Below are 26,516 nucleotides of genomic sequence, written 5' to 3'. Positions count from 1 at the left end.
AGTTTTATTTTATCTTATTCTCCTTTTTAAAAATTAACAGTGAACATTTATTTCATGGGTGTATATGTGTATGGGCTCACACATGCCGTGGTGCATGTGTAGAAGCCAGGATAGCTTGCATGAGTTGGTTTGCTCTTATTCTGTCTGCGTGTATGCCTGCAGGCCAGAAGAGGGCACCAGACCTCAGTAAGATGGTTGTGAGCCACCATGTGGTTGCTGGGAATTGAACTCAGGACCTTTGGAAAAGCAGGCAAAGCTCTTAATCACTGAGTCATCTCTCCAGCCCTGGTTTGCTCTTTTCACCATGTGGACCCTGAGGAGTGAACTCAGGTCATCAGGTTTTGTGGCAATCACTTTTACTCCATGAACCATCTCTCAATACCATCCTCCCTTAAAGGTTTTATTACTTTTTTTTTTTTTTTTTTTTTTTTTGGTTTTTCGAGACAGGGTTTCTCTGTGGCTTTGGAGCCTGTCCTGGAACTAGCTCTTGTAGACCAGGCTGGTCTCGAACTCACAGAGATCTGCCTGCCTCTGCCTCCCGAGTGCTGGGATTAAAGGCATGCGCCACCATCGCCCGGCAAAAGTTTTATTACTTTTTTATTTAAAAAACAAAACAAAGCCAGGCGGTGGTGGCTCACGCCTTTAATCCCAGCACTCGGGAGGCAGAGGCAGGCAGATCTCTGTGAGTTCGAGGCCAGCCTGGTCTACAAGAGCTAGTTCCAGGACAGGAACCAAAAGCTACAGAGAAACCCTGTCTCGAAAAATCCAAAAAAAACCCCAAAAAACCTAAAACCACCGAACAACAGCAAAAAGATCTCATGTAGCCAAGGATGGCTTTGAACTTCCCAAGTAGCTGAGGATGACTTTGTTTTCATGGATTTGCCTATTCTGGACGTTTCTGATAAATGTGTTCTTTCTTTTAGCATTGTCTTCAAATTTAGCCACACTGTAGCAGGTGCGGCATTCTGTTCCTTTTTATGGCCTATTCCACTGTATAAAGCTGCCACGTTTTATTTATCTTCCGTCTGTTCTTCGGCATTGTGATGTTCCTACTATGGGGCTATTATAAACCTGCTAGGAGCATTTAGGACCACATTCTTAGATGCATTGATACGTTCATTTATCTTACAAATGAAATTCCTGGATCATATGGTAGTTCTGTGTTTAATTATCAGAGGACCTGCCTTTTATTTTGTAGCAGGCAGTTAAGATTTAGTTACCTGCTAGCAAGGTGGTAGTGGTGCGCATATTTTATCCCAGCACTTGTGAGACAGAAGCAGGCAGATCTCTGAGTTTGAAGCCAGCCTGGTGTACAGAGTCAGTTCCAGGACAGTCAGGGCTACACAAACCCTACCTCAAAAAAAGCAAAACGAAACAAAAAGAAAGTTTATGTATCTTCCCATGCCAGCACTTTCAAACTTCTTTTTTTTCTTTTTAAATTTTTTTCTTATTGATTTTATTGAGCTATACATTTTTCTCTGCTCCTCTCCCTTCCTCTCCCCTCCCCTTCTACCCTCTCCCATGGTCTTCATGCTCCCAATTTACTCAGGAGGTCTTGTCTTTTTCTACTTCCCATGTAGATTAGATCCATGTATGTCTCTCTTAGGGTCCTCATTGTTGTCTAGGTTCTCTGGGATTGTGATTTGTGGGTTGGTTTTCTTCGCTTTATGTCTAAAAGCCACTTATGAGTGAGTACATATGATATTTGTCTTTCTGTGTCTGGGTTACCTCACTCAAAATAATGTTTTCTAGCTCCATCCATTTTCCTGCAAAATTCAAGATGTCATTATTTTTTCTGCTGTGTAGTACTCCATTGTATAAATGTACCACATTTTCCTTATCCATTCTTTGGTTGAGGGGCATTTAAGTTGTTTCCAGGTTCTGGCTATGACAAACAAAGCTGTTATAAACATAGTTGAGCACATGTCCTTGTGGTATGATTGAGCATCCTTTGGATATATACCCAAAAGTGGTATTGCTGGGTCTTGAGGAAGCTTGTTTCCTATTTTCTGAGAAATTGCCACACTGATATCCAAAGGGGCTGTACCAGTTTGCACTCCTACCAGCAATGCAAGAGTGTCCCCTTTACCCCACAACCTCTCCAGCATAAGTTGTCATCAGTGTTTTTGATCTTGGCCATTCTTACAGGTATAAGATGGAATCTCAGAGCTGTTTTGATTTGCATTTCTCTGATGACTAAGGATGGTGAGCATTTCCTTAAGTGTCTTTCAGCCATTTTAGATTCCTCTGTTGAGAGTCCTCTGTTTAGGTCTGTACTCCCCCCTTTTTTTTTATTGGATTATGTGATCTTCTGGTTTCCAATTTCTTGAGTCCTTTGTATATTTTCGAGATCAGCCCTCTGTCTGATGTGGGGTTAGTGAAGATCTTTTCCCATTCTGTAGGCTGTCATTTTGTCTTGTTGACTGTATCCTTTGCTTTACAGAAGCTTTTCAGTTTCAGGAGGTCCCATTTATTAATTGTTTCTCTCAGTGTCTGTGCTGCTAGGGTTCTATTTAGGAAGTGGTCATACAAACTTCTTAAGCACGAAGAAGTAGTTCACTGTGGAAAAATGCCCTGGTTTACATGTCTAGTCCCACACAGGTGGACACTTTAGATTCTCAGGTCATTCCTTCACTGGAGGGCCTTGGGCTTATCAACCTCTTTAATAACATAACCAATACTACAGGGAGGATTCTTAATATTTTGTGAGATATTTCCACACCCTTCATCCCTAGATGGGTGGGGTGAGGGCCTGCTTGTCTCTAGGCTTTACTCTGACCCCATCTCTCCACTCGACAGGGGACCATCAGCCACCATGGCACAGAAAGGACAACTCAGCGACGATGAGAAGTTCCTCTTTGTGGACAAAAACTTCATTAACAGCCCAATGGCCCAGGCCGACTGGGTGGCCAAGAAGCTGGTATGGGTCCCTTCAGAGAAGCAGGGCTTTGAGGCAGCCAGCGTCAAGGAGGAGAAGGGTGACGAGGTGATCGTGGAGCTGGTGGAAAATGGAAAGAAGATCACAGTGGGCAAAGATGACATCCAAAAAATGAATCCACCCAAGTTCTCCAAGGTGGAAGACATGGCAGAGCTGACATGCCTCAATGAGGCCTCTGTGCTGCACAACTTGAGGGAGCGATACTTCTCGGGCCTAATCTACGTGAGTATCTCGGGGTTTGGGGAAGGAAGGGAGTTAGAAATGTGTTTGTGAGAGCTGGATGTAGTGCACATCTGTAATCATAGCATCTGGGAGGTTGATGTGGAAGATTGGGAGTTCAAGGCCAGCCTGGGCTATTATAGTGAGGCCCTGTCTCCAAAAACAGTATTTGTTATGTGTGTATGAGGATCTGAGTTTGGATCCCCAGCACCCATGAAGCTGGGCTTGACAGCACTTGCCTGTAACCCCAGTGCTGGGAGGTACAGACACTAGGGTTGCCAGGCAGTCAGGCTAGCTGAATTGATAAGGTCATTTAGTGGAAAAATAAGGCAAAAGGGCTGGAGAGATGGCTCAGAGGTTAAGAACACTAGCTGCTGCTCTTCCAGAGGACCTGAGTTCAATTCCCAGCAACCACATGGTGGCTCACAACCATCTATGATGAGATCTGGTGCCCTCTTCTGGTGTGTGTGAACTAAATAAATAAATCTTAAAAAAAAAAGCCACCCATCATTAACCTCTGCATGAACATATACACACATGTGCACCACATAAACACAAACGTTGTTCTTACGATGTAGGTCAAAATTCTACATATTTGACTACAAGCAGGGTTCACACTACAAAGTGGGGTCCCTCAGACCTGGTTCAAGGTAAAGAGCAGACTGTTGTGTTCTGGAAGCCTCGTTTTCCTGTCTTTAACATGGGAACTATCACCTTCCCCAAGAGTCCACGTGGTCACACGCTCAGAGTGCTAAGGCACATGGCAGCATACCACGGGTGGTGAGGGTGTCGTTCCTGACCCTTTTTCCATCTTGGAATTAGGAAAAACTCCTTAGGAAGACTGGTGCCTCCCTGCCCTGAGAACTAGGTGGGGCACATGAGGATCTAAACAGGTTTTCGGAGGCCTCCGTGTCAGATGGGACTTAGGACTCTTGTAGTCACACTCTCCAACATGGCTGCCTCTGGGTACCTACCTCTTAACTATATTGAAATGCGAGTTAATTTATTTATTTATTTATTTATTGGCTCATTGATTTTTTTTTTTGAGACAGGTTTTTTTTTGTTGTTGTTGTTTTTTTTGTTTTTTTTTTGTATCCCAGGCTGTCCTGGAACTTGTCCAGTAGACTAGGCTGGCCTCAAACTCAAGAGATCCACCTACCTCTGCCTCCCAAGTGATGGGATTCATTTCAAACATGAATATTTATGAGATCATTTTTTTCTGCTATATCTTGGCCACAGGTCATGAGTTTAACAGCTGTTCTACCAGATGGCATAATTCTAAAATATCCTCACTATCACGTTCTAGCCTTCACTACCTAATGGAGGTACCCAGGTACCTTGTGGACTGGACCAGATCCTCAGTACACAAAGGACACAGATGTTCCCATAGTTACTGCCTGGCAATCAAAGACTCTTTTGTTCACCTTCATCTCTGAAGGTGCTGGCAAATCCTTTGCGAAATGTTCTTTTCTTCTCCGGATGGTGAGGGATCATGGGAGTCTATACTGAGGCTCTTTCTAGGAAGAGGTCACGAATACTTGATGGCGGATGCCGGAAGTCTATACTGAGGCTCTTTCTAGGAAGAGGTCACGAATACTTGATGGCGGATGCCGGAAGTCTTGTTCTTGCTGTTGTGTCTGCTGTAACTGGCTCTCATTGGTCATTTGTGTCTGCTGTAACTGGCTCTCATTGGTCATTTGTGTCTGCTGTAACTGGCTCTCATTGGTCATTTGTGTCTGCTGTAACTGGCTCTCATTGGTCATTTGTGTCTGCTGTAACTGGCTCTCATTGGTCACTTGTGTCTGCTGTAACTGGCTCTCATTGGTCACTTGTTGGGTCCCTTTCACATCCTCTGAAAAAGGGTACTCCCATGACCTCAACATCTCATTTCACCCTCTCAAGGCATCCAACCTTTCACAATGTGGCAAAATATTGTTGCCTACAGATATGTTGGGCCAAGTTCATATCTATTCTGGGACTCACACGGCCCATGGACTGCAAGTTAGACATACCTATTACTGTTTGCCTCTTGAAATGACAAAAAGCTCCCTATGGACTGTAAAATAAATACCCTACATTTTTTTTTTTCTAAATTAGGAGTACTTGCTGAATAGAGTATTGGGCTCTAGGATTCTAGACTTCCCTCAAGATGTGTCACCACTATGTGGGGACAGAGATGGGCCTGCATGTTCCCTTCACCTCACAATCTTATGACATGGTGGAAATCGGGAGGCAACAGGCCTTGGGAAATTCCCGAGAGAAACAGATTAAAACTGACTGGATGCTTCAGAACCCTGTCACGCTTCTCTGGGAGGATTAGATTCAATCCTCTTGGCCAAAGAATGATACTGCTGCCCAGTATGATTCTGCTCCAATGAACCACTTCACAGAAACTTCTGCCCAGGATAAGATAAAAACAGCATGGGTCTGAGAGCCAGGAGTGACCGGACTCCTGCTGACAGGGTGTGCTCAGGAGGCTGTCTGATTTTCTTTCCTTAATGATAGAGTTCTTGTACTGGATTCGTCCTAAACAAGGGGCCTTTCAGAAGGCATCTAGAAGGTTCTGAGGGCTGGCCTGCCTCTTCTGAGATGGGTTCCTTGCACGACTCCTGCAGGGTGTGGAGCCTACCTGCTAACTAGCTCTGCCTACTGATCTAGCTCAGGCACCCTGGCTCTTCTGTACATTGTCACTGGCCGAGACCTCTCTGTAATTTCTCACAGAGGATATAGTCAGCTCTGTTCCAGACATGGTGCTGGGGGATACACGGGAGGGGGCTACAGGAGAGGAGGGAGCTCTCTGTGGGCCTATCATGTGCCAGGGACTTTCCTGAGTAGGAACGCTGGAAGAAGTCACTCCATAGTGCCCCAGAGCATAGAAAGAAAGATGACAACTGCAGGCCACCTCTTGGGGAGCCTCATGAATTAATTCTTACAACTTTATGGCTTTAAAGATGCTACAAGGCTATCCCCTCAAAACTTTATTGAAAATGTGTATGTTGAGGCTGGGCAGGTAGCTTAGTGGGAAAAGTGCTTGCCATGCAAGCATGAGAACTTGAGTTCGGATCCTCAGTGCCCACATAAGAAGCTAGGTATGGTGGTGTACCTCTACAACCCTAGCACTGGGTGGGTAGAGACAGGTGGATCCCAGGACCTCACTGGGTTCCAGCCAGTGAGTCGCAGGTTCAATGTTGATCTCTAGTCCCTACATACATGCACATACGTGTACACATGCACTCATACACATATGTTGATCTCTAGCCCTACATACATGCACATATGTGTACACATGCACTCATACACATATGTTGCATACACCCCCAAAAGAAAGGCATATGTTTCCAAAAGCAAGAGTCCTTTCCCACTTTTAACTCCCAATCCTTTATCTTGGGGACAAATGTGATTGACCGGGTCATCTGTGCAGATGGAGAGTCTAACAACAGTCCCACTCCCTGAGCCTTCTGCATCTTGCTCCTTTTGCCTGGCTACACTGTGGTCTTCTACCTCCGTCAGTACCTGTCTAGTCAGATCTAGGCCTACTGATAGCTGAGGGCCACAGCTAGTAAAAACAGCTGTGGGAGGGAACAGAGAGCCTTCTGTTTCATTCCAGTTTCTTATTCTTCACCCCCACCCTCAGAGAAACTGGCCCACCATTTGCTTGGAGACAGGATCTCACTACTTAGCTCAGGCTAGCCTCAAATTTGATATCCTTCCATCTCACCATCTCAGTTTTCCCAGCTCTGGGATTATATTATAGGTGTGATCCCACTATTTTTAATTCCTGGTTGTTTTGTTGTTGTTGTTTAACAAGTCCTGGACACTATTTTATACATTTTAGATAAATGCAGACCACGCTCTGTTCCCTCAAAGTGGCAGCGCAGGCCACATTCTGCGTATCCTTATATCTGTGTGTGTCCTCTTCATAGCAGAGTAGGATCTCCTGTTGAGGCCATGAACTATACCAGCAAGACTGCCCCTACTAACACATTGCCCAGCAAGCTACCCTCACTAACACACTGCCCAGCAAGACTGCCCCTAGTAACACACTGCCCAGCAAGACTGCCCCTAGTAACACACTGCTCAGCAAGACTGCCCCCACTAACACACTGCCCAGCAAGACTGCCCCTACTAACACACTGCCCAGCAAGACTGCCCCCACTAACAGACTGCCCAGATGTCATTGGCTCCAGCCACAGTAGAAGTACATTCTCAATGAAGTGTCTGTCTTCAGCATAGCTACTCAGAAAGTGCGGATGCCACGGAGAACCTCATAGAAAATACAGGGTTCCAATTAGTCTCTGGAGGGAAGAGGAGGTTCATGGTTAGGCCATGCACACATCTAGTAGGTTATGAGGCAAAGCTGAGATTGTCCCCTGGCATGTCTGTCCCTCAGCTTCTTCCCCATCACTCCCAACCCTCTTTTCCTGAGGCCAAGGCCTTGGGAGCAGCTTCTGCTCTGTGCTCTGTGGCTGACCATATAAAGCATGAGGAGCAGCCAGGCCTGCTTCCTAATACGGTCACAAAAAGGAGATCCTACTCCAGCTGGGACCTGCTGGTGGCATTGAGCTTTGAGATGCCTGACTGGGACACGGGAATGGAGGTTATGTTGGGACCTCTGAACTCAAGCAAGCATCAGGAGAGAGACTGTCCTGGACATGAGACCCTGGTTTGCGCTAGAGGATTTGCCAGCTGAGCAGACTCACATTTGCCTCTAGTGTGGATTAAGTGCTTGCTGTGTAGTTGGGCTCCAAAGGAGAGGCAAGCAGGAAATTGTTAGGTCTCAGACTCAGGACAACTGGCTAGCCAAGGTGTGTATTTAACATATCAAGGCAGCCACTGTCCCTAGGATCTCCCAGCATCTCCTGCTAAAGGGTCATCCCGGCTGGGGCTGGCGTGCCTCCCCTATCCTAAACTCTCTAGCCCCTGAGCTTTGCTGCCCTTCCCCCGCCTGCTCTTTCCAAATGACCGAGACATTTTTGCTCCACGTCCTTTTTGCTTCAAGGTCTCCTGGCTTCTTGGCTCCTTGTTCCTCTGTCTTGCTCCCCACTACCCTCTCATAGCCCAGTTCAGTCTGGACCCTTCCAAATTCCTCTGTCTGTTTTCTCCCTTGTACCTACAATAAACTACCTCAAGCATACCCAGGAGCGATCAGAATGATGTCATTTATGCCTGGGATTTAGACTGGGGTAGGAGATGGTGGTAGTGTCCCATACATAAATGACGTCATTCTGGGGTAGAGCCTGGCTGATGATTTTCAGTAAGATGATTAATTACTGACACTACTCTTTGAGAGTCTGGGTATGTCAGGGATAGGAAGGAACAGTCGTGGCACAGAAGGTCCTTTGAACACCTACTGTGTGCAGTTCAAGTTCTCTAGGACGTACAGCAAAGGCAAGCTGCATCTACCCTTGGGGAGGCTTCAACTTAACCTTGGCAGTCATTTAGTAAGCATTTAATTAGCACCTGCTATCTGCCAAGTCTTAGGTTGGGGCTGAAGAGGACAGAACAGGAGCTCAGGTGTGTAGAGGTGACTGCAGCTGGCCTTTTCAGGTCAGAGAATGCCCTGACCTGGGAGCCAAAGCTGGAGGCTCTCCTGGCCCCTGCTGACCTCCAAAGATGCCTCCTCCCTCTGACTGTTCCAGCTACAGCCCATGTGCTGCCTGCTGCCTCCCTCTCTGCCCTGAGCCTTCAATCCCCTGATCCTTTAAGACTCAGCACCCCGGAATCACCATGGTCACCCCAGCACTCCTCTTGGTCGGTGCAGGTCTCCTGTCACTGCTCTACTCTCTCCTGACCAGGAAGGACTTGGGCCTTTGAGGCCACTGTAGCCCCAGTAGTCCTTCCCTTCTCCTCACCAATCGCGCAACTGTGAAGAGCAGCACGTGTAATTTGCTTTTGATTTTTGTTATTTCTCACATTTATTCCTTGTCATTTAACCACCACCTTTTCTTTTTTAAAGACAGGATCTCATGTAGCCCTGGTTGGCCTCAAAATTGCTTTATAGTTGAGGATGACTTTGAACTCCTGATGCTTTGAGTACCGGGATTCCAGATACTTTATGTGGTGCTGGGGATAAAACTCAGGGCTTTGAGCATTCTAGGAAAACACTCTACCCACTGCCACACCCCCAGCCTTTGTTCCCTTTCACCTTTGAACATGCTATACATAGTAAGATGCATCCTCCCTACTGCGGGTTAACACCCATTGCTACTGTTTTCAGTGGCTCCTCTGGTTTGAGATATGTGCCTCTCACTTGTCATTATTAAATTCCTAAATTATGGCTGGAGAGATGGCTCAGCGGTTAAGAGCACTGACTTGCTCTTCCAGAGGTCCTGAGTTCAATTCCCAGTGGCTACATGGTGGCTCACAACCATCTGTAATGAGATCTGGTGCCCTCTTCTGGCCTATAGGCAGGATACTGTATAAATAAATAAATAAATAAATAAATAAATCTTTAAAAAAATTAAATTCCTAAATTATTAAATTACTTCTAAGACTTCTTCAATAAATAATAGCATCAATCACATTGTCCCCTTTTTATATAAGATTAGGGCAGTCCTACTGCCTACACGTTATCCCTTCTCTTCAGGCTTTTGTGGTTAGCTATTTTATCACTGACTCTTTCTGTTAAAAATTAAAAACCATGGGGGCTGAGAGATGGCTCAGAGGTTAAGAGCACTGCCTGCTCTTCCAAAGGTCCTGAGTTCATTTCCCAGCAACCACATGGTGGCTCACAACCATCTGTAATGAGATCTGGTGCCCTCTTCTGGCCTGCAGGCATACATGCAGACAGAATACTGTATACTTAATAAATAAATATTTTAAAAAAATTAAAAACCACATTGTCATTATTATTCATTGTGTTTTGTTTTATTGTTTGAGACAGGGTTTCTCTGTTTAGCCCTGGCTGTCCTGGAACTCACTCTTTAGACCAGGCTGGCCTTGAACTCAGAGAGAGCCACCTGCCTCTGCTCCCGAGTACTGGGATTAAAGGCATGTGCTACCATTGCCCACTGGTACTCTGTAAGTAGCAGTCTATATTTTAATCAAATAAAAAATAAAAATGAGATAGATAAAAAAGGAATTTGGGGATTGCTGGATTGTTGGTAAAGTGCTTGCTATTCATTTATGAGGACCCGAGTAGAGCTCCCAGCAACCATGGAGAAAAGTTGGGTGTAGTGACCACACTCCTCTGACCCTGATGCTAGGAGGGCAGAGGCGGGAATCCTTGGAGCTTATTGTTAGCCAGCCTAATCAAACTGGTGAGAGAGCCCATCTTAAACACTAAAGAGGAGGGAATTGGAGAAGAGGCCCCATGTTGACTTGTGGCCTCTACATGCCTGCTCATGTGTACCCCACACATGAGCATGTGCAGACAGACATACAAGTTAAGTTCCTGAGGCTTAGTGAGATGGAGGACAGTGGTGGGTTTGGGAGCCTAAAACTGGTTTAACTCAACCACACGTGGCTGGGAAACAACTCAGTCTTGCTTTTTTCTTCCTTCTCCACAAGACTCCTGCTGAGTTTCTGAGGAGCCTCAGTTTCCCCAACTATGGCATGAGGCTGCTGACTGGGGTGTGGGAGTTCTCCCACCCATCCAAAAGTCCAGAACTGAGCCTGGTTCTCTTTTGCAGACCTACTCCGGCCTCTTCTGTGTGGTGATCAACCCCTACAAGCACTTACCCATCTACTCAGAAAAGATCGTGGACATGTACAAGGGCAAGAAGAGGCACGAGATGCCACCCCACATCTACGCCATTGCTGACACAGCCTACAGAAGCATGCTGCAAGGTGAGCCTGCCAGGCCTGAGAACCACCTCAGGGCTCAGCCTCAGTCCCCACCCCCACCTGCCTGAGTCCCCATCAGGAATGTGGAGTTTGGCAGGCAGGGCCATGACTAAAAAAGGGCAAAAACAAAAGGAACATCAGTCTGCAGCAAGGAGGGGCGGGGATGCAGGGCTTGAGCAAATACGGGCATTGCCCTCTCTGACTTCTGCCATCCCTGTGACTGTTCCAAGGCCCTGGCCTAGCCAGCTGCCAGAGAGGAAGAAGCTGAGGACAGGCTGTGGATAAGCTGTGGACCTGGGTTGCCACCTACCAATCTCTTCCCCTGGGATTGTAGTCAGATATCTTTTCCACAGTCCCAACTTCCTTGTATGTGAAAGGGGCTGAGTCTCTGGGACACTTCTGTGAGCTTGCTGTGCTGGCCTTACCAATGGAGGCCTTTGTACACACACTCCAAGGTCAGGTGTGGCAGCTTGTGACACCTTTATCTGAAATGTCTGGACCAGAGCCGCCGTCAATTTGAAACCTTACCACTCCCCTGATTTAGGAATATTTTCATGTATGTATGATGAGAATTTGTGGGACTGGAATTCAATTCTAAAAACAATATTCATTCATGTTTCATTTCTACTTTATATAGTTTCAAGGTAATTTTTGACATTATTTTAAATAATTTTCTACATGAAGCAACATTTTTTCAAATGGAATTTCCCTTTGTGACTTTATGTATGGACTAAAGAAGTTTCAGATTTGGGGTTTTGGGGTCTGGGATTCTCAACCCAGTTGACACTTTTGAATGAATGTTTCTGTTATGCCCAAATCCGCCAAGTCCCCCAAAAGCCAACAAGAAGACCGTGTCCCTTATGTAAAAGCAAAGAGCCTTTATTTTATGCAAGTTTGCAAACTCGGTCTCTCCATGTGTCCAACGTATTGGAATAAATGGAGAGCCCTGAGCTCAATTAGAGTTGGGTTTCTATAGTAGTAAAGGTGGGGGTGAGGGATATCTGAGGTTCAGGACCCCTGGTTGGCTGACATTTGTCTAGGGGTGTCCTGGTGAGTGTGTGCTGGCAGGTGATCCTATCTACAGTGGTTGGAACGTTAGGCATTTCCTTTGGATGGTCTGTTCTTGGGTGGTGCTCAGGTAATCTCAGTTTGTGGTTCTTCCTGTAACCAGGTATTGCTTCAGGGTAAACTACTGAGACTCAGGCCTCCATTAAACTTATCTATGGCTAGAACTTAGTACATAGAACATAGTAAAGAACTTCCTTTGGGTGATCTGTTCATATTTAGCTTATCATGGCTGGCTCCTACATTTCTACTGGGACAAAGTGGTAGATTTGCAACAGAAGAATGGGGAAGTGTTAATTGAAGAGTCCCAGTGAAGTTAATTTTTATACCTTACCACAGCAAAATAATTACCATCCAGGTAAAGATGTGAATAAAGTATTCTAGAAAATTTCCTCATGCCTTTCCCGTGCCAACACCTCTTCAGAGTACCCCCTGCTAATTCTAATCAGCGTGTACACCCCTGCTAATTCTAATTAGCGTTTACACCCTGCTATTTTACTTTCTGTCACCATCGGTACAGCCTTGACCTCCTGTGAATGACTTTTATTAGCATTTTCAGGAGGAACTCCCCCCACCCCCACCTCCTCTGAAAAGGCAGAACAACATGTCAATTACAGCATGCATTCCAGGGCAGAACTGCCTCTACTAGCATGTGCCTAACAAGGGGGTGCTATGTGACCTTAAACAAGATGGTGAATGTCCTGTACCCCTGTTTCTTCTCTGTAAAAAGGGATCCATAAGAAGGTTCTGACCGTGATGGGTCAGGAGATGGAAGAGGATGATTCCAAGTTTGAGACTGTCTTAGGTTACACAAGCGAGTCTCTGGCCAGCCAGGGCTACAAAATGAGATCCTGTCTGTGACTCAGCTCCTAGGGCTGACGTGAGAATTAAATGAACTATTACATCCTACATCAAAGCAAGTCTGGTGCTTGATCAACAAAATCCTTTCTAAACATAAGGCAGCACAGATCAAACATCCCCAGTTCTGAAATCCACGATCTAAAATGCTCCAAGATCTGGGATAATTTCTTTTTTTAAAAAATATTTATTTATTTATTATGTATACAATATTCTGTCTGTGTGTATCTCCAGGGCACCAGACCTCACTACAGATGGTTGTGAGCTACCATGTAGTTGCTGGGAATTGAACTCAGGACCTTTGGAAGGGCAGGCAATACTTTTAACCACTGAGCCATCTCTCCAGCCTGATCTGGGATAATTTCATTGCAAATTCTAGGCTGTGAAACTTTGTTAATGAGCAAAGTTATCTGAAATATTGCATGGGTCAGGTGTGTGTGGGATCACCATTACAGCTCTGGGGAGGCAGAGGCAGGCAGAGTTCTGTGACTTCCAGGCTAGTCTGATAAACATGAAGAGCTGCAGGACATCCAAGAGAGATCCTGACTACAAACAAACATCACGTGAAATGAGCTTTGAGAACCGGAGAGATGACTCAGCAGTTATTAGGAACACTTCCTGCTCTTCCAGAATGTTAAATTGGGAGCATAGTCCCAGCCCCCAGCATGCCAGACCACTCCCACAGGGTATTTAAGATAGCTTTAAGATAGGTCTCAAAGGAGAATCACGTGGTCGTGTGTGTATATATACACACACACACACACACACACACACACACTCACAGACACACACACACCATGGTCACCCTCAGGGCCACCTGAGAGCGCAGGAATCCCATTAAACCTGGATATTTTTTAATTTGGCTTGTTGTGATTTGGCTTCATTGGGATTTTTGCGTAGGCAGAGAGCTCACATTAGGAAAATTCCTAACACAGAGAACTTGAGTTTGGTTCCCAGCACCTAGGTCAGGCAGCTCACAAAGTCTTGTAACTCTAGCTCCAAGGGATTCAACAATCCTTCTGGTCTCCATGGGCACCTACATTCATGTGGACACTGACTCCCCCCACCACATACACAATTAAAGAAATAAATTTTTTTTTTAGTATTTAGGTTTTCTTTTTTTATTGCTTTATAAATAATACCATTCAAAATTTCCACTTCCTCCCCTCCTCCCATTTCCCTTCTGATCCTCCACTCACCCTCCCCCACCCCTCCAGTCCTAAGAGAGGGCAGGGTACCCAGCCCTGTGGGAAGTTCAAGGCCCTCCCCCTCCATCCAGGCTTAGGAAGGTGTGCATCCAAACAGACTAGGATCCCAAAAAGCCAGTACATGCAGTAGAGACAAATCCAGTGCCATTATCATTGGCTTCTCAGTCAGCCCCCATTGTCAGCCACATTCAGAGAATCTGGTTTGATCACATGCTCGTTCAGTCCCAGTCCAGCTGGCTTTGGTGAGCTCCCATTAGATCAGGCACACTGTCTCAGTGGGTGGACCAACCCCTCACGGTCCTGACTTACTAAGAAATAAAATATTTAAAAATTCAGATAGTATCTAGAAGACATGTGAAACTTGGCCTCCAGGTTCATGCTACCCCATTATGAATTTGCAAATATTCTCAAATCTGAACACACTGTCCTAAGCCTTTCATATGAATAGTACTGGGAGTGATTCATGGACAGGAGGACAATATGGAGAACACTTGTGCAGGCTAATAGCTAGAGACCACAGTTAACACAAGCAGGTGCAGCAACCAGGTAGGGCCTCATGGAACAGGCACAGTCAGTCCTTCCACAGGGACTGTCAACTCAAAGGGACACAGGTCTGAACTGAGGATTGAGAAGAGCTCTGTTGGCAGCACTTCAGGGCAGGAATCCAAGTGTGCCTAGAAGATGGAGCTACCAGGTGGAAGCACCCCAGGCTATCAACAGTTTGCCAAACCTCAGCTTTAATAGGAACTTCACGTCCAGACATGAGCCTGCCATTCCCCCAAGGACCAGCAGGGGGAGCCCTGCAAAGGATGGCGCTATCCAAAGTGGGAAAATCCCCACTAGGTCTTGGAGTTAGAATTCAGTCTGTGTTGTATTATCGAGTTTGTGGTCCCTTGGATGAAAGTGTATTTGGAAAGCAGCTCAAAAACCTCTTTGGTGAACATGATTTTGGTTGAAAGTAACTCAACTAATTGAGTGGCTTAGCCTTGGCAGTTTATGCATCACATGATAAGCTACAGTTCAATGGTCTCACGGCTTTTTGAATCAGGAACTTTCCTTAAGCCCCTGAGGGAACTGAGGTCCTTATCCAAATGCCTGACCTTGGGAAAAGGACTTCCTTGGGGACCACACACTCCACTAAATTTTTTTTGGAGGTGGGGGTGTTGAGACAGGGTTTCTCTGGTGTGTAGCCCTGGCTGATCTGGCCTCAAACTCATGAAGATCCACCTATCTCTGCCTTCAGAGTGCTAGGATTAAAGGCCCGTGCCACCATGCCTGCTCACTTCACTACATTTAAGAGTAATTTTCATTCCTCAAGGGGTGTGATGCAGGGTTTGTGCCACATAGCATAACCAGCAGTGAGCTGTGTCCTAATTGCATCCCTTTGTGTCTTGGTCTTACTATATGGGCCTGCTCCCCTCATATGCTCCCGAAATGGAAGGTCCTGGTCTTTTATACTGTATCATTTTGATCTCTCTATACTTGTTAACTGAATCTTGCCATTAATGGCCTCAGGCTCTAGATCAGGATTGTAGACATTTTATCCTCGGGGTCAGGTGTGCCCAGTTAGTAAATCTTTGGCCTTCCTGGTCTTGGCGTAATCAGGAGGGAACAATGGGATTCCCGTGTGCAGAGTCATCAAGCTATGTGGTTCTACAGTGGTGGGGATTTTTTCCCAAAGAATTATTTTGTTTTGGGGGTGTGGTGCTGAGTATCAAACCCAGGGCCTCGGCTATGTGGGGCCAGTACTCTTAGCCCCGAGCTACACCCCCAGCCCTCTTCTCACTTTTCCTTTGAGATAGAGCCTCTCCAAGTTGCCCGACTGGCCTTAAACACTCTGTATCCGGGCTGGAGAGATGGCTCAGAGGTTAAGAGCACTGACTTCTCTTCTAGAGGTCCTGAGTTCAATTCCCAGCAACCACATGGTGGCTCACAACCATCTGCACTGAGATCTGGCGCCCTCTTCTGGTGTGTGGGCATACATCGAGGCAGAATGTTGTGTACATAATAAATGAATAAATCTTAAAATAAAAAAACCACTCTGTATCCTAGACAGGCCCTGAAGTTATAATCTTCCTGCCTTAGCCTTCTAAGTAATTGAGATTACAGGCCTGTGTCACCAGGACCAGCACCTTAAAGACTTATCATTTAAAATTTTAATTTAGGTGTTTATTTGGTGGTTTGTGCACATGAGGACAGGTTTCCATGGAGGCCAGAAGAGAGCATCAGATCCCCTGGGGCTGGAGTTAGAAGTGGTTGGGAGCTGTGGGACATGGTGATAGGAACTGAGCTTGGGTCCTCAGCAAGAGCAGCAAGTTCACAACTGATGAGCAATTTTTCAGACCCCATTTGAAAGACTTTTTAAAACTACAAAGTACTGTAACAAGGTTTTCCTCCATCAATACCCAAGTCTCCTCTACCAGTTAATTTTTATTTATTCTATTAGCCAAAGAAAACGTGCTTCATGAACCTCCCTAAACCCCAGAAAAAACTCAGACCAGGCTGACCTCAAACCACAGAGATCCACCTGCCTCTTCTCCCTCGTGCTGGGATTAAAGGCATGTTTAATGGATTGTTGGATGTAAGAAGTTTACTTAAAGATATATTAGCACATGGACAAACAGACAGACAGCAGCATGACAAGGGCTCTGAGGAAACTTAACCCTCACCACTAGAGATGGTAGCATGGCAGGGGTTCTGAGGTGTACCTTCTTATAGGTCTCTGGAGAAGGTGAAGGGGGAGATTTTACAGTTTGAGCAGGGAATTGAGTAAGGAAGCTAGCTACCATGTCCTTTGGTATGTCTTGGCATTGCAAACTCATCTCCAGAATGAAAAATCCAGGCATCTGAATTCTGGTAGCCAGACAGTCATACAGGAAGGCTGTGTTGTGGCCTAGGCAGCTGTCTGGCCTGAATTCTAACATTTTTTGTTGCTGTGGGCTTTTTCCCCTTCCATTGCTGGGCTTTGAACCCGGATCTTATGCATGCTAGCCCAGTACTCTGTAATTGAGCCACATCCCAGCTCCATGGGGATGGTTGCTTCCTGCTTTTTATATGCAAGGTGTGTTCTCAATCTTTTATCAGAAACCTGGGGCATATAGGACTCACTTATCTTTAAAATTCAGTCCTGAAATTTTATGGTGCATATACCATAATTTTATGCTAAATAAAAACAAAATTAAAATTTAAAGGGACATGTACCTTGTTGGTCTTGAGGAAACAGGAAATTTTACCTCGTGTGTGTGTGTGTGTGTGCATGTGCGTGAGTGTATATATGTGCGTGTGTGTGCTTGCACAAGTGTCCCCTGATCATACATGCAAGGGGCAGGCACTATTGTCAACCCCCTTTTAGAGATGGGGCTTAAGATTCGGAGAAGTGAAGAACTTTCCAAAGAACAGATAGTGTCAGACTGTTGAGCCTGGTGCCTGTGATTCCTAGGAACTCTAGAGCTTGCCTGATCCAACAGTGGAACTGAGCTGTGCTTGGCCCCAGCTCAGAAAAGGCCTTTTGTCCCTGTGGGTCTTGTTTCTTATCTCAGTGTTGAAGGTTGAACACTTGGGAGCCCAGAGTTGGACTCAGCAAATTACAGGCGAAGTGTGAGAAGGGTACACTAAGCCTTCTGACAGGACCCTGTGGGTGGTCACCAAGGGTCCCGGGCTGAAGTAGAGGGGGTGTGAAAGGCAGATAAGATTTGACTCTAACCTGAGGAGGAGGTGTGGAGCTGGCTTGTGTCATCACAAGTACCCTGTTCTCACTTCACCAGCACCAAGAGGACCCTGTCAAAGACTGAAAATAAAACAGATGGGGCTCTCAGCTTAGCCCTCTCCAAGACTAAGTCTGGACAGTAGGTGGGAAGCAGGTCTCTCTGTTCTATGGTTGGTATGCCTTAGGGGAACTGGCTCATGCCTACCTAATCCCCACAGGCTGGTCTGTGGATGAGAGGAGAAAAGAACAGACGCTACCAAACCTGGGCCTGGAGAGCTGGTAACAGCCTCTGCATTTGATAATTTTAGGGGGCTTCACATAACAAAAGACTTGCCTTAGAGCTGAGAGTGAAACCTGGCGACTTTTCTTTTGAAGGCCATGTAATAGGTGATGTGCCAAAGAAGAAACTGGGCAATTAGGCAAAGGGACAGGCATAGGTCATAGTCTTGGTTGTTATTTGTAAAAATTTTAAAAAATGTGTATGGGTGTTTTGCCTGAGTATATGTCCATCTACCATATGCCTGGTGTTCACTAAATCCAGAAGAAGGTACCAGAAACCACCATGTGGGTCCTGGGAATTGAACAGGTCCTCTACTAGAGCAGCCAGTGCCCTTAACTATGGAGCCATCTCTCCAGGTCTATTTTTAGTTTTGAGACACACTCTAGCTATAAGACTCTCTCGGCAATCAGACTCTGCCTCAGCCTCCTTGGATACCAATTTGGGGTTTTAGATTTAATCTGTCCAGAATACTATAACAAAATGCCATTATGAGCAAAAGAAATTTACTTCCTGCAGTTCTGGAAGCTGGAAGCCCAGATGAAGGCACACATAAGCTCATATTCCGGCGAGGGCTCATTTCCCATTCAGTCTGGTGCAGGCCTATTTTCTGTTCAAAGATGGCATCCCTGCTGCTGTGTCCAAGGGGAAATAAATTTCATTGAGCTTTTTTATTTTATAAAGATAACAGTCCCATCAGTGACCTCCCAAGGGCCCCATCTCACCTTAAGGTGGAGATTTGTAGGGAGACACAGAGGCTCCAGCTATGACACCTGATTAGAAGGGGCTGGCCATGGCCATGCACTCTGACCTCCTGGTTCAGAGTCACTGCTGTCCACTAATACTTCTCTGGGTTACTAGTTTCATTCATTTACTAGCTCTTGCATGCATTCATGACAGAGTCACACTACGTAGCCCAGAATGACCTGGAATGTAAAATCTCCCTGCCCCAGCCTCTCAAGGGCTAGAATCGCAGACATACATGGCCATGTCTGGCTCCAGATTCGGATCGGGAGGTAGCTCAGCCAGTACAGCGAGGACCTGAGTTTGAACTCCAGAACACAGTGTGAAAAAAACAAGTGTGAGAGCTTGTAATACCAGAGCTAGAGCAGGGCAGACAGGAGGATTCGTGATACCCTGATCAGTGAGCTCATCGTAAGGGTTTGTGAGAGACCCTGAGACAGACAGCACCTGAGGTTCAACAGCTCTGAGCCTTGTTGTGGGAAGCTTCAAGGCTTTCTCAATCTAGTCTCATAGAGGAGCTTTTCATGCTTCTGAAAAGTATAGGTTTGAATCTGTTTCTCCCATGAAGAAATAGCTGTGCCTCACAGAGGCTGTTCAGGCTGCGGACTGTCTAGTGTCAGGCTGTTTGACTCAAAGTTAGCACCCTATAAACATGTCTCCAAGACAGGATCAGCTTCCAAGAAGGTTTGTGGCTATGCTTGGTTCTGTCTGGTTTGGACTGGCTAGTAGAATAAGGTGCTATAAAGAGACTGCGCTTTTGTTTCCCAGCCACCCAGACCTGAAACTATATTAATTACAACAGTGTTTGGCCTGTTAACTACTACTGTTACTACTGTTAATAAACTAGCTCTTACAACTTAAATTAACTCATAATTCTTGTCTGTGGTTAGCCATGTGGCTTGGCACCTTTTCTCAGTGCAGCGTTCTCATCTTGCTTCCTCTGCATCTAGGTGGCAACTGACTCTCTTCCTCTTCCCAGAATCCTCCTTGTCTGATCGCCTTGCCTACACTTCCTGCCTGGCCAATCAGTGTCTTATTAAACCAATATGAGTGACAAATCTTTACAGTTTACAAAAGCATTATCCCACAGCAGGGTACAGTGTCTGGTTGACTGAGTCTCTGAGCACAATTGCTCTTCACCTATCTAGCTGCTTCCATAAACAAAACAATATAAATTGTTGATTTACTCTATCCATCCCTCCTTCCATCCTTCTTTCCTTCCCCACCTCCATCCATCTTTGGTATATTGAGACAGGATCTCACTGTAATCCAGGTTGAAATTGCGATATGTAACTCAGGTTAGCCTCCTGGGTGAGTTAGAGGTGACAAGAAAGAACTACTCAATGGAGGCCGGAAATTACAGCACCAGGGAGCCGACAAGATCAGATTTTGGTAAGGAACTGTGAGGGAAGACTTAGGAACTAGATTTCCCCATATAAGCGGAGATGGGACAAGCTTTGCTGTCTGTAGATTCTTATTGGGACAGGAGGCAGTTAAGACTCTTAAATTTATGAATAAATAGCAAATTCTGAATTGGAGAAGCAGGCTTGCCCAGGAGAGTAGCTTTGAGGGCCCATACTGGTGTGCGGCAGCATGTTCCTCATCCAGGGAGCATGAAAAGTTTGTGGTCTCCCAGCTAATCATCTCCAGAGTTGCCTGAGGACTTACCATGTGCCATAGCCCTGCCACACACGCAGTCTAGTTCAGGGGCACCAGTCAACTAGTCCCACAGTGCAAAGAAGGGAGGTTTAGGATACTACTAGCCTGGGGCCTCTCTCCTAAGCTAGGAGACAGTGGATAGTTCCTGGGAAGTGACCATGAACTTGAGCTGGGAGCAGCTCCTAGGGCTGGAGGCAGGAGATTGGGGTAAGAAATAGTTGCACCCCAAGAGGCCACTAGAGTCCCCTGCCCCAGATGAGCCTCAGTGGTTCAGTTCCAAGGGTTAGAAAATGCCTCCCTGGGCCCAGTGCAAACCTATAGCCTACCTGAGTCTGCCAGAGAAAACGTGGAAGAGGGGAAGGCCAGGCCCACAGGGATCTAGGGTAGAGTCAGGACTCTGGAGCTGTGGTAGAGTCCATCTCTTGGTCTTAGTGTCTTTGTTGTCTGCTCCAGGTAGTATGAGGCTCACTCTGAGCCATGTCTGAAGCTTAGCCGCCAGCTGCCCTTGCATCAGGGGAGACTCAGGATTGACAAGTTTACACTAGCCTCACAAGAGTGTGTAGAACCTTCTGGAAGCCAACTTCTTGGAAGATATGAAGTAGAGAGCCACTTTCTTTGTGCCTGCAGTCCCCTCCCTCTCACATATCTACAGCAGGCTGGTACAAAACGAAAGAGAGGCATGGAGCGTGGGATGCTTTTCCAGCTATTCTTGGCTTCCTCCTTTGATTGGTAGCCTGCAGGCTCAGTCTCCGCAATCAGCCAGCCAGAACTCCAGCTGGGGATCAACTGAAATAGTCTGGGTGGCTGGGAACCTCCAGGGAGTCCTGCCTGGCCTGCTATGCCTCGCTGGGGGTGATCCCAGGGCTGTTATCCCATTCCCAAGCACATCCTAAGACTCGGACATCCAAAGGCAAACCCCCAGGTCAGGTAGGAAGGGTAGACCAGGACAGACTGATGATGGGGGTGAGGTCCCATGTTGTAAGGAGGCCTCTAGTTAGTTCCCGGCTGCTTAACCCCAAAATAATCTCACAGAAACCATATTATTTGCAATACTGTTTGGCCAATAGCTTAAGCATATTTCTGGCTAACTCATATCCTAAATTAACCCATTTCTATTAATTTGTGTATTGTCATGTGGCTGTGGCTTACCAACTAAAGTTCTGGTGTCTTTCTCTGGCTGAGCTACATGGTTTCTCCCTCACTCCGCCTCCTTTCTCCCAGCATTCAGTTTAGTTTTTCCCGCCTAGTTAAGTTCTGCCCTGCTATAGGTCCAAAGCAGTTTCTTTATTAACCAATGATATCCACAGCATACAGAGGGAAATCCCACATCAGTTCTAGGACCCAAAACCCTCAGCTAGAAGCTGAGTTACAGTAAGGCTGTCATTGCCCACAGGTGCCAAGGCTATCTTCTTCCTGCCACTGAGCTGTTTAAGTCAGGCCAGAGATGCTCTGATCATCCCCATGTGACCCCCATCCCTTCTGCATGCCTACATACCCTTGATATAGTTCAATTATAAACAAAGTCTAGAAAGTTTCTTGCCATTCTGGGGAGCCACGGTCCCGGGGTCCGTGCACTGCTGCTTGCCCTGGCTATAGGTGTGGCTAGAGTCCTCAGTCATATTTTTGCCCACCTGACTCTAGTCAGTTTAGTCAGTGTTCTGACTGCAGCAACTCTTATAAAACAAAGCATCTGACTGGGGCTTGCTTATAGTTTCAGAGGGTGAGTCCATGATCATCATGGTGGGAAGCAGACAGGCTTGGTGCTGGAATAGCAGCTGAGAACTTTACAACCTGATCTGCAGGCAGAGAGAGACACTTGCCCTGGTATTGGCTTCTGAAACTTCAAAGCTACCCCCACATACACTTCCTCCAACAAGACCACACTGACTGCAATTGACCTGATTGCAGTGACCTACACCCACTCAAAAAAAGTCACACCTCCTAATCCTTCCCAAACAGTTCTACTAACTGGGGACTAAGCATTCAAATATATGAACCTCTAGGGGCCATTTTCATTAAAACTACCACAGATCCCACATTCTGCCATTAGCTAAGTAGAAGCAAGGAACAGAGGTTTTCGTTGGCTTGTATTTCCAGGGTCTAGTGTACAGCAGAGTTTAGACCTGGGGGTATAAGAAGTGGAGCTGTCAGTGCAATGGAGTTAGAATGTGTTATCCTTCTCCCCCCAAATCTTGTGCTCATTGAGGTCACTCCACATTTTCACCCAGCCCCAGGCAAGCAGTCAAGTTTGCCTGTTATGGACAAGTAAGGTGGAAAAAAAAAAACATGAATGAGTCACCTTCTGAGACCAGCTTCTTTCCCTTGGTGTAGTTGTTTCAAGATTCATGCCTGCTGGAACATGTGTCGGCACTTTCCCTTTTCATGGCTGGAGACATACCACATCTTCAGATCCATCTATCAGACAATGGATATCTCCTTCGCCTCCTCTTTGAAGTGAATGTGAATATAATGCTACATAGGCCTTTGTAAATATCTTTTTTCCAACATGGAAAAAAAAACAAGGACAACACTATATGCCATGTACGTTTTTTCCAAAAATGTACTGAAAAACTAACAGGTTAAACAATGACCATGGGGAGGTTAGTTGCTACATTAGGGAGCCAGGGAGAACATGAAGCCTTTGCAGAATTAGGAAAAAACACTTCTTTCTCAAGATGCTTTTCTTCAATCTGCAGGCCATTTGTTTTCATGAACATACAAATGTCCAACAATTTCCCCCTGTAGTCAGACAATGTGAAACTTGTACCACCGTCCAGGGCAGCCCTGCAGGTGAGGTGTGCAGCAGACAGACACTGTCCCAGCCATAGAGAGGTGTGGAGGCAGAGATGGTATCATGGAGGTGCTGAATCTCAGATGAGATCTGACTTGTATGTGAAAGTCCAGAGCAGCATCCCAAAGGCTGGAACGATGCACCCTTCCATCTGTGGATGAAGAAAATGTAGTCTATCATACAAGGGAGAATTACTTGGCTGTGAACAGAACAAAGGTGCAATATAATTACAAATCAGATAACCCTCCCAAACATGGAAGAAGCCAGGCACGAGAGGAGGTGCTGTGGGAAATACCCAGAGCAGGTCAACAAGTATGTGCACACAGACAGACTGAACTCATGGGTACCGAGAGAGAGTGGGAATGGCTGATGGATGGTGATGGCCTGATGGGCACAGGGTTTTATTGGGGAATGACAGAATGTTCTGGAACTCTATACAGGTGGTACTCATATGATGTGACTATCCTAAGTACCAAAAGGTACTGCTTTGAGTTAGTTAATGTCCTGTGAATTTCACAGCTGTGAATAACAAGGACCCGAGTGGACAAGGAGGTGTGTGGTGGGGCAAAAGGCCTTGCTCTCCCTCTAAAAATTTATAAATTACATTTATTGATTTCAAAGGACAACTTGTGGGAGTCAGTTCTCTCCTTCCACCATTTGGACCCCAAGGTTACTTAGGTCTTCAGGTTTGACACAGGCACCTTTACCCTCTGAGTCATCCCACCAACCCCTCCCTGGCTCTCTCAAAGACTGGGCTTAGGGAGGAAACAGAAAGCCCCAGCCATGGAAAGTTCAGGCAACCTCCCTGGGTCAGTTGTGGAACTGACCAAAAGGAGCCCTTCTTTTGCCCAGAGCTGTGCTTCCCACGCTTCTGTTTCCTATGGGAACATCCTGGGCCAGAGAGCTGCCAGCGCCCACAGCACTAAGACTGCTCCTCCTCCTGGGAGGCCTAGGAGCCTCTGACCTATAAATCTCTCCTGCTCAGGGCCTAACCCTTGCCAGGTTGCTGAGAAAGCCTGGCTCCCTCCTCAGGTCAGATGGAAGAAGAGAGTCCTGGTCTGCCATTGCTTGCTTAAAATAATGGAGGTCAGGGCTGGCTGGGCCACAGCTCTGAGAACAAAGGGGCTGCCTAGTGTGTATGAGGCCCCATCCCCAGTGCTGCATAAACAGTGCGTGCTGGGGACCTGGAGTCTCAGAACTGAGGAGGTAGAGGCAAGGGATCAGATGTTCAAAGTCATCCTAGCTACACTGTGGATTTGAGGCTAACCTGGGTTATATGAGATCCTGTCCGGTTATCAGGTTGCAGAGACATTCTTGCTGTCTGGGTTCTAGTCATAGGGCTCTGGTTCTTCCAACCCTCACCTCAATCAGAATGTGTTGGGCTTCTTTCTTTTCCCTCCCTCCTTCCCTTCCTTCCTTTATTATTTCTTTCTTTTCCTTTATTCCCCCCCACACACTCTTTCTTTCAGACAGGTCTCACTGTGTGGCCCTAACTGGCCTGGCCTGGTACTCACTATGTAGCCAAAGATGGTCTTAAATTCCTGATTTCCTGTTCCTGTTATCCATCTATCCATCTTCTTATCTGTCCTTTGATCTGTCCATCTGTCTGTGCATCTATCCTGTGATTCATTCAAAAAATATAACAGGGCATCAACCATCTTGCTGGCAATGGAGGCATGGTGTCCCACAGACCAGCAGTTCTGCGGTAAACTGAGGCTGAGGGCCGCCGTGCAAGGAAGAGATGTAAGAGATGTTACCTCTGGCATTGCCCATCAGGTGTGGCACCCAGATGTCTCTGTTCTTGGCTGCTGGTTACAGTGTTGGTTGCTGTTCCCATGTCCCTCATAGGTAGGAACAGCCAGGCCTTGGCTGGATCTCTGGGACACTTTCTGAGTAGAAGCTGTCAACCATGCCTGCTTGATCTTTGGTCTCATGGTGTCCTCTGTATCAGAGGGTGGGGGTCTTTGGTACTACACACCAGGCACTTACCTTCAACTTCCAGAGAGCAGAGCCTATACAGGAGCTTACAGACATGTGGGGGAGGCAGAAGGACAGAAATCAGGGCTTAGAGGGAAGTGAGGGAGTCCTCTATGCTACCCTCACCCAAACCAAGTAGAAACTCTGTCTTATTAGGGCTGCTGTTGCTGTGATGACACATTCTGACAGAAACATCACGGGGAGGAACGTGTTTATCTGCTTATGCTTCCACATCGCTAAAGGAAGTCAGAGCAGGAATCTGGAGGCAAGAGCTGATGCAGAGACCATGTGGGGGGGGGGTGCTACTTGTTGACTCACTCCTCATAGCTTGCTCAGGCTGCTCTCATATAGAATCCAGGAACATCAGCCTGGGTATGGCACCACCCAGAATGGGTCGGACCCTCCCACATCAATCATTAGTTAAGAAAATGTCTTACAGCTAAATCTTCAAGGCTTTTCCTCAATTGAGGTTCCCTCCTTTCCGATGACTCCAGCTTGTGTGGAGTTGACATAAAAACAGCTAGCATAGCTTTCTAGGATGGCGGGGGTGACATGGGGACAGATGTCCCCCACCCCAGAAGAAAGAGATGAGCTCTGGTACTTACAATCCAGGTCTGTCTTCCACAACACATCCCAGCTGATGCAGCTGATACAGCAAGCTCAGACACATACCCCAGGCCTTTGAGCAAAAAGACCTGTGTCCACAAGGGCACCTGGTTAGCCTGAACCCAAAGTGTCCCCAGTCTATAACCTAATAAGGGCAGGAAAGGCTCTGGGTCTCTCAGAGTTGGTGTGACTGGCGGGGGGTGGGGGGTGGGTCCTGTGGCCTCCTAGGTGCATCAGGCTCAAGACTCTTTCAAGGGCCACTTCAGGGACTGTGTCTGTCCTCGTGGGTTCACTTTGGCCCCTGTGTTCTGAGCATCCAGTATAGCTGGCCTCTGGCCACCTCCAGTCTGGCCAGTGTGGGGGAGCTTGAGCCAGGTCTAGAGCCTTAGATCCAGGGCTCAATCTAATTCACACTGTTTCCTCTCTGTTTGCAGATCGTGAAGATCAGTCCATTCTGTGCACGTAAGTGAGGCTGCTCTTCTTTTCTTGTTTACCGAAGACAAAGATCACCAGCATGGGGCCTTTGATGGTCACAGCCGAGCTACCCAGTTCTACCCCTGTCACAGGGTACACGTGCTGGAAACAAGTACACCTGAATGCTTAAGGGTGTCTGGAGTCGTTCTATTTTTAATTATATTTATTTAGTTCTTGTGCATGTGGGGGTGCACAAGTGTTACGGTACA

At 46.5% G+C, this 26,516-nt stretch overlaps 1 protein-coding gene across 2 annotated transcripts in view; it reads left to right on the top strand.

The window, feature by feature from the left end:
• The window catches only part of Myh11 (myosin heavy chain 11), a 97,036-nt gene that overhangs the window by 9,781 nt on the left and 60,739 nt on the right, over positions 1-26,516 (top strand). For both annotated transcript variants that reach the window (XM_041675919.1, XM_041675920.1), the window contains exons 2-4: positions 2,800-3,160; positions 10,789-10,945; positions 26,268-26,295. In XM_041675919.1, the coding sequence (XP_041531853.1) occupies positions 2,816-3,160; positions 10,789-10,945; positions 26,268-26,295 (530 nt within the window). In that variant the 5' untranslated portion in view covers positions 2,800-2,815. The remainder of the gene's footprint in view (positions 1-2,799; positions 3,161-10,788; positions 10,946-26,267; positions 26,296-26,516) is intronic.

The sequence above is a fragment of the Microtus oregoni genome, unplaced genomic scaffold (genome assembly GCF_018167655.1).
Source record: "Microtus oregoni isolate MIOR12 unplaced genomic scaffold, Mior012 000027F_ref0000203, whole genome shotgun sequence".
Classification (NCBI taxonomy): domain Eukaryota; kingdom Metazoa; phylum Chordata; class Mammalia; order Rodentia; family Cricetidae; genus Microtus; species Microtus oregoni.
Note: the sequence above shows the minus strand (reverse complement) of the source record. Positions and strands in the feature narration are given on the sequence as shown.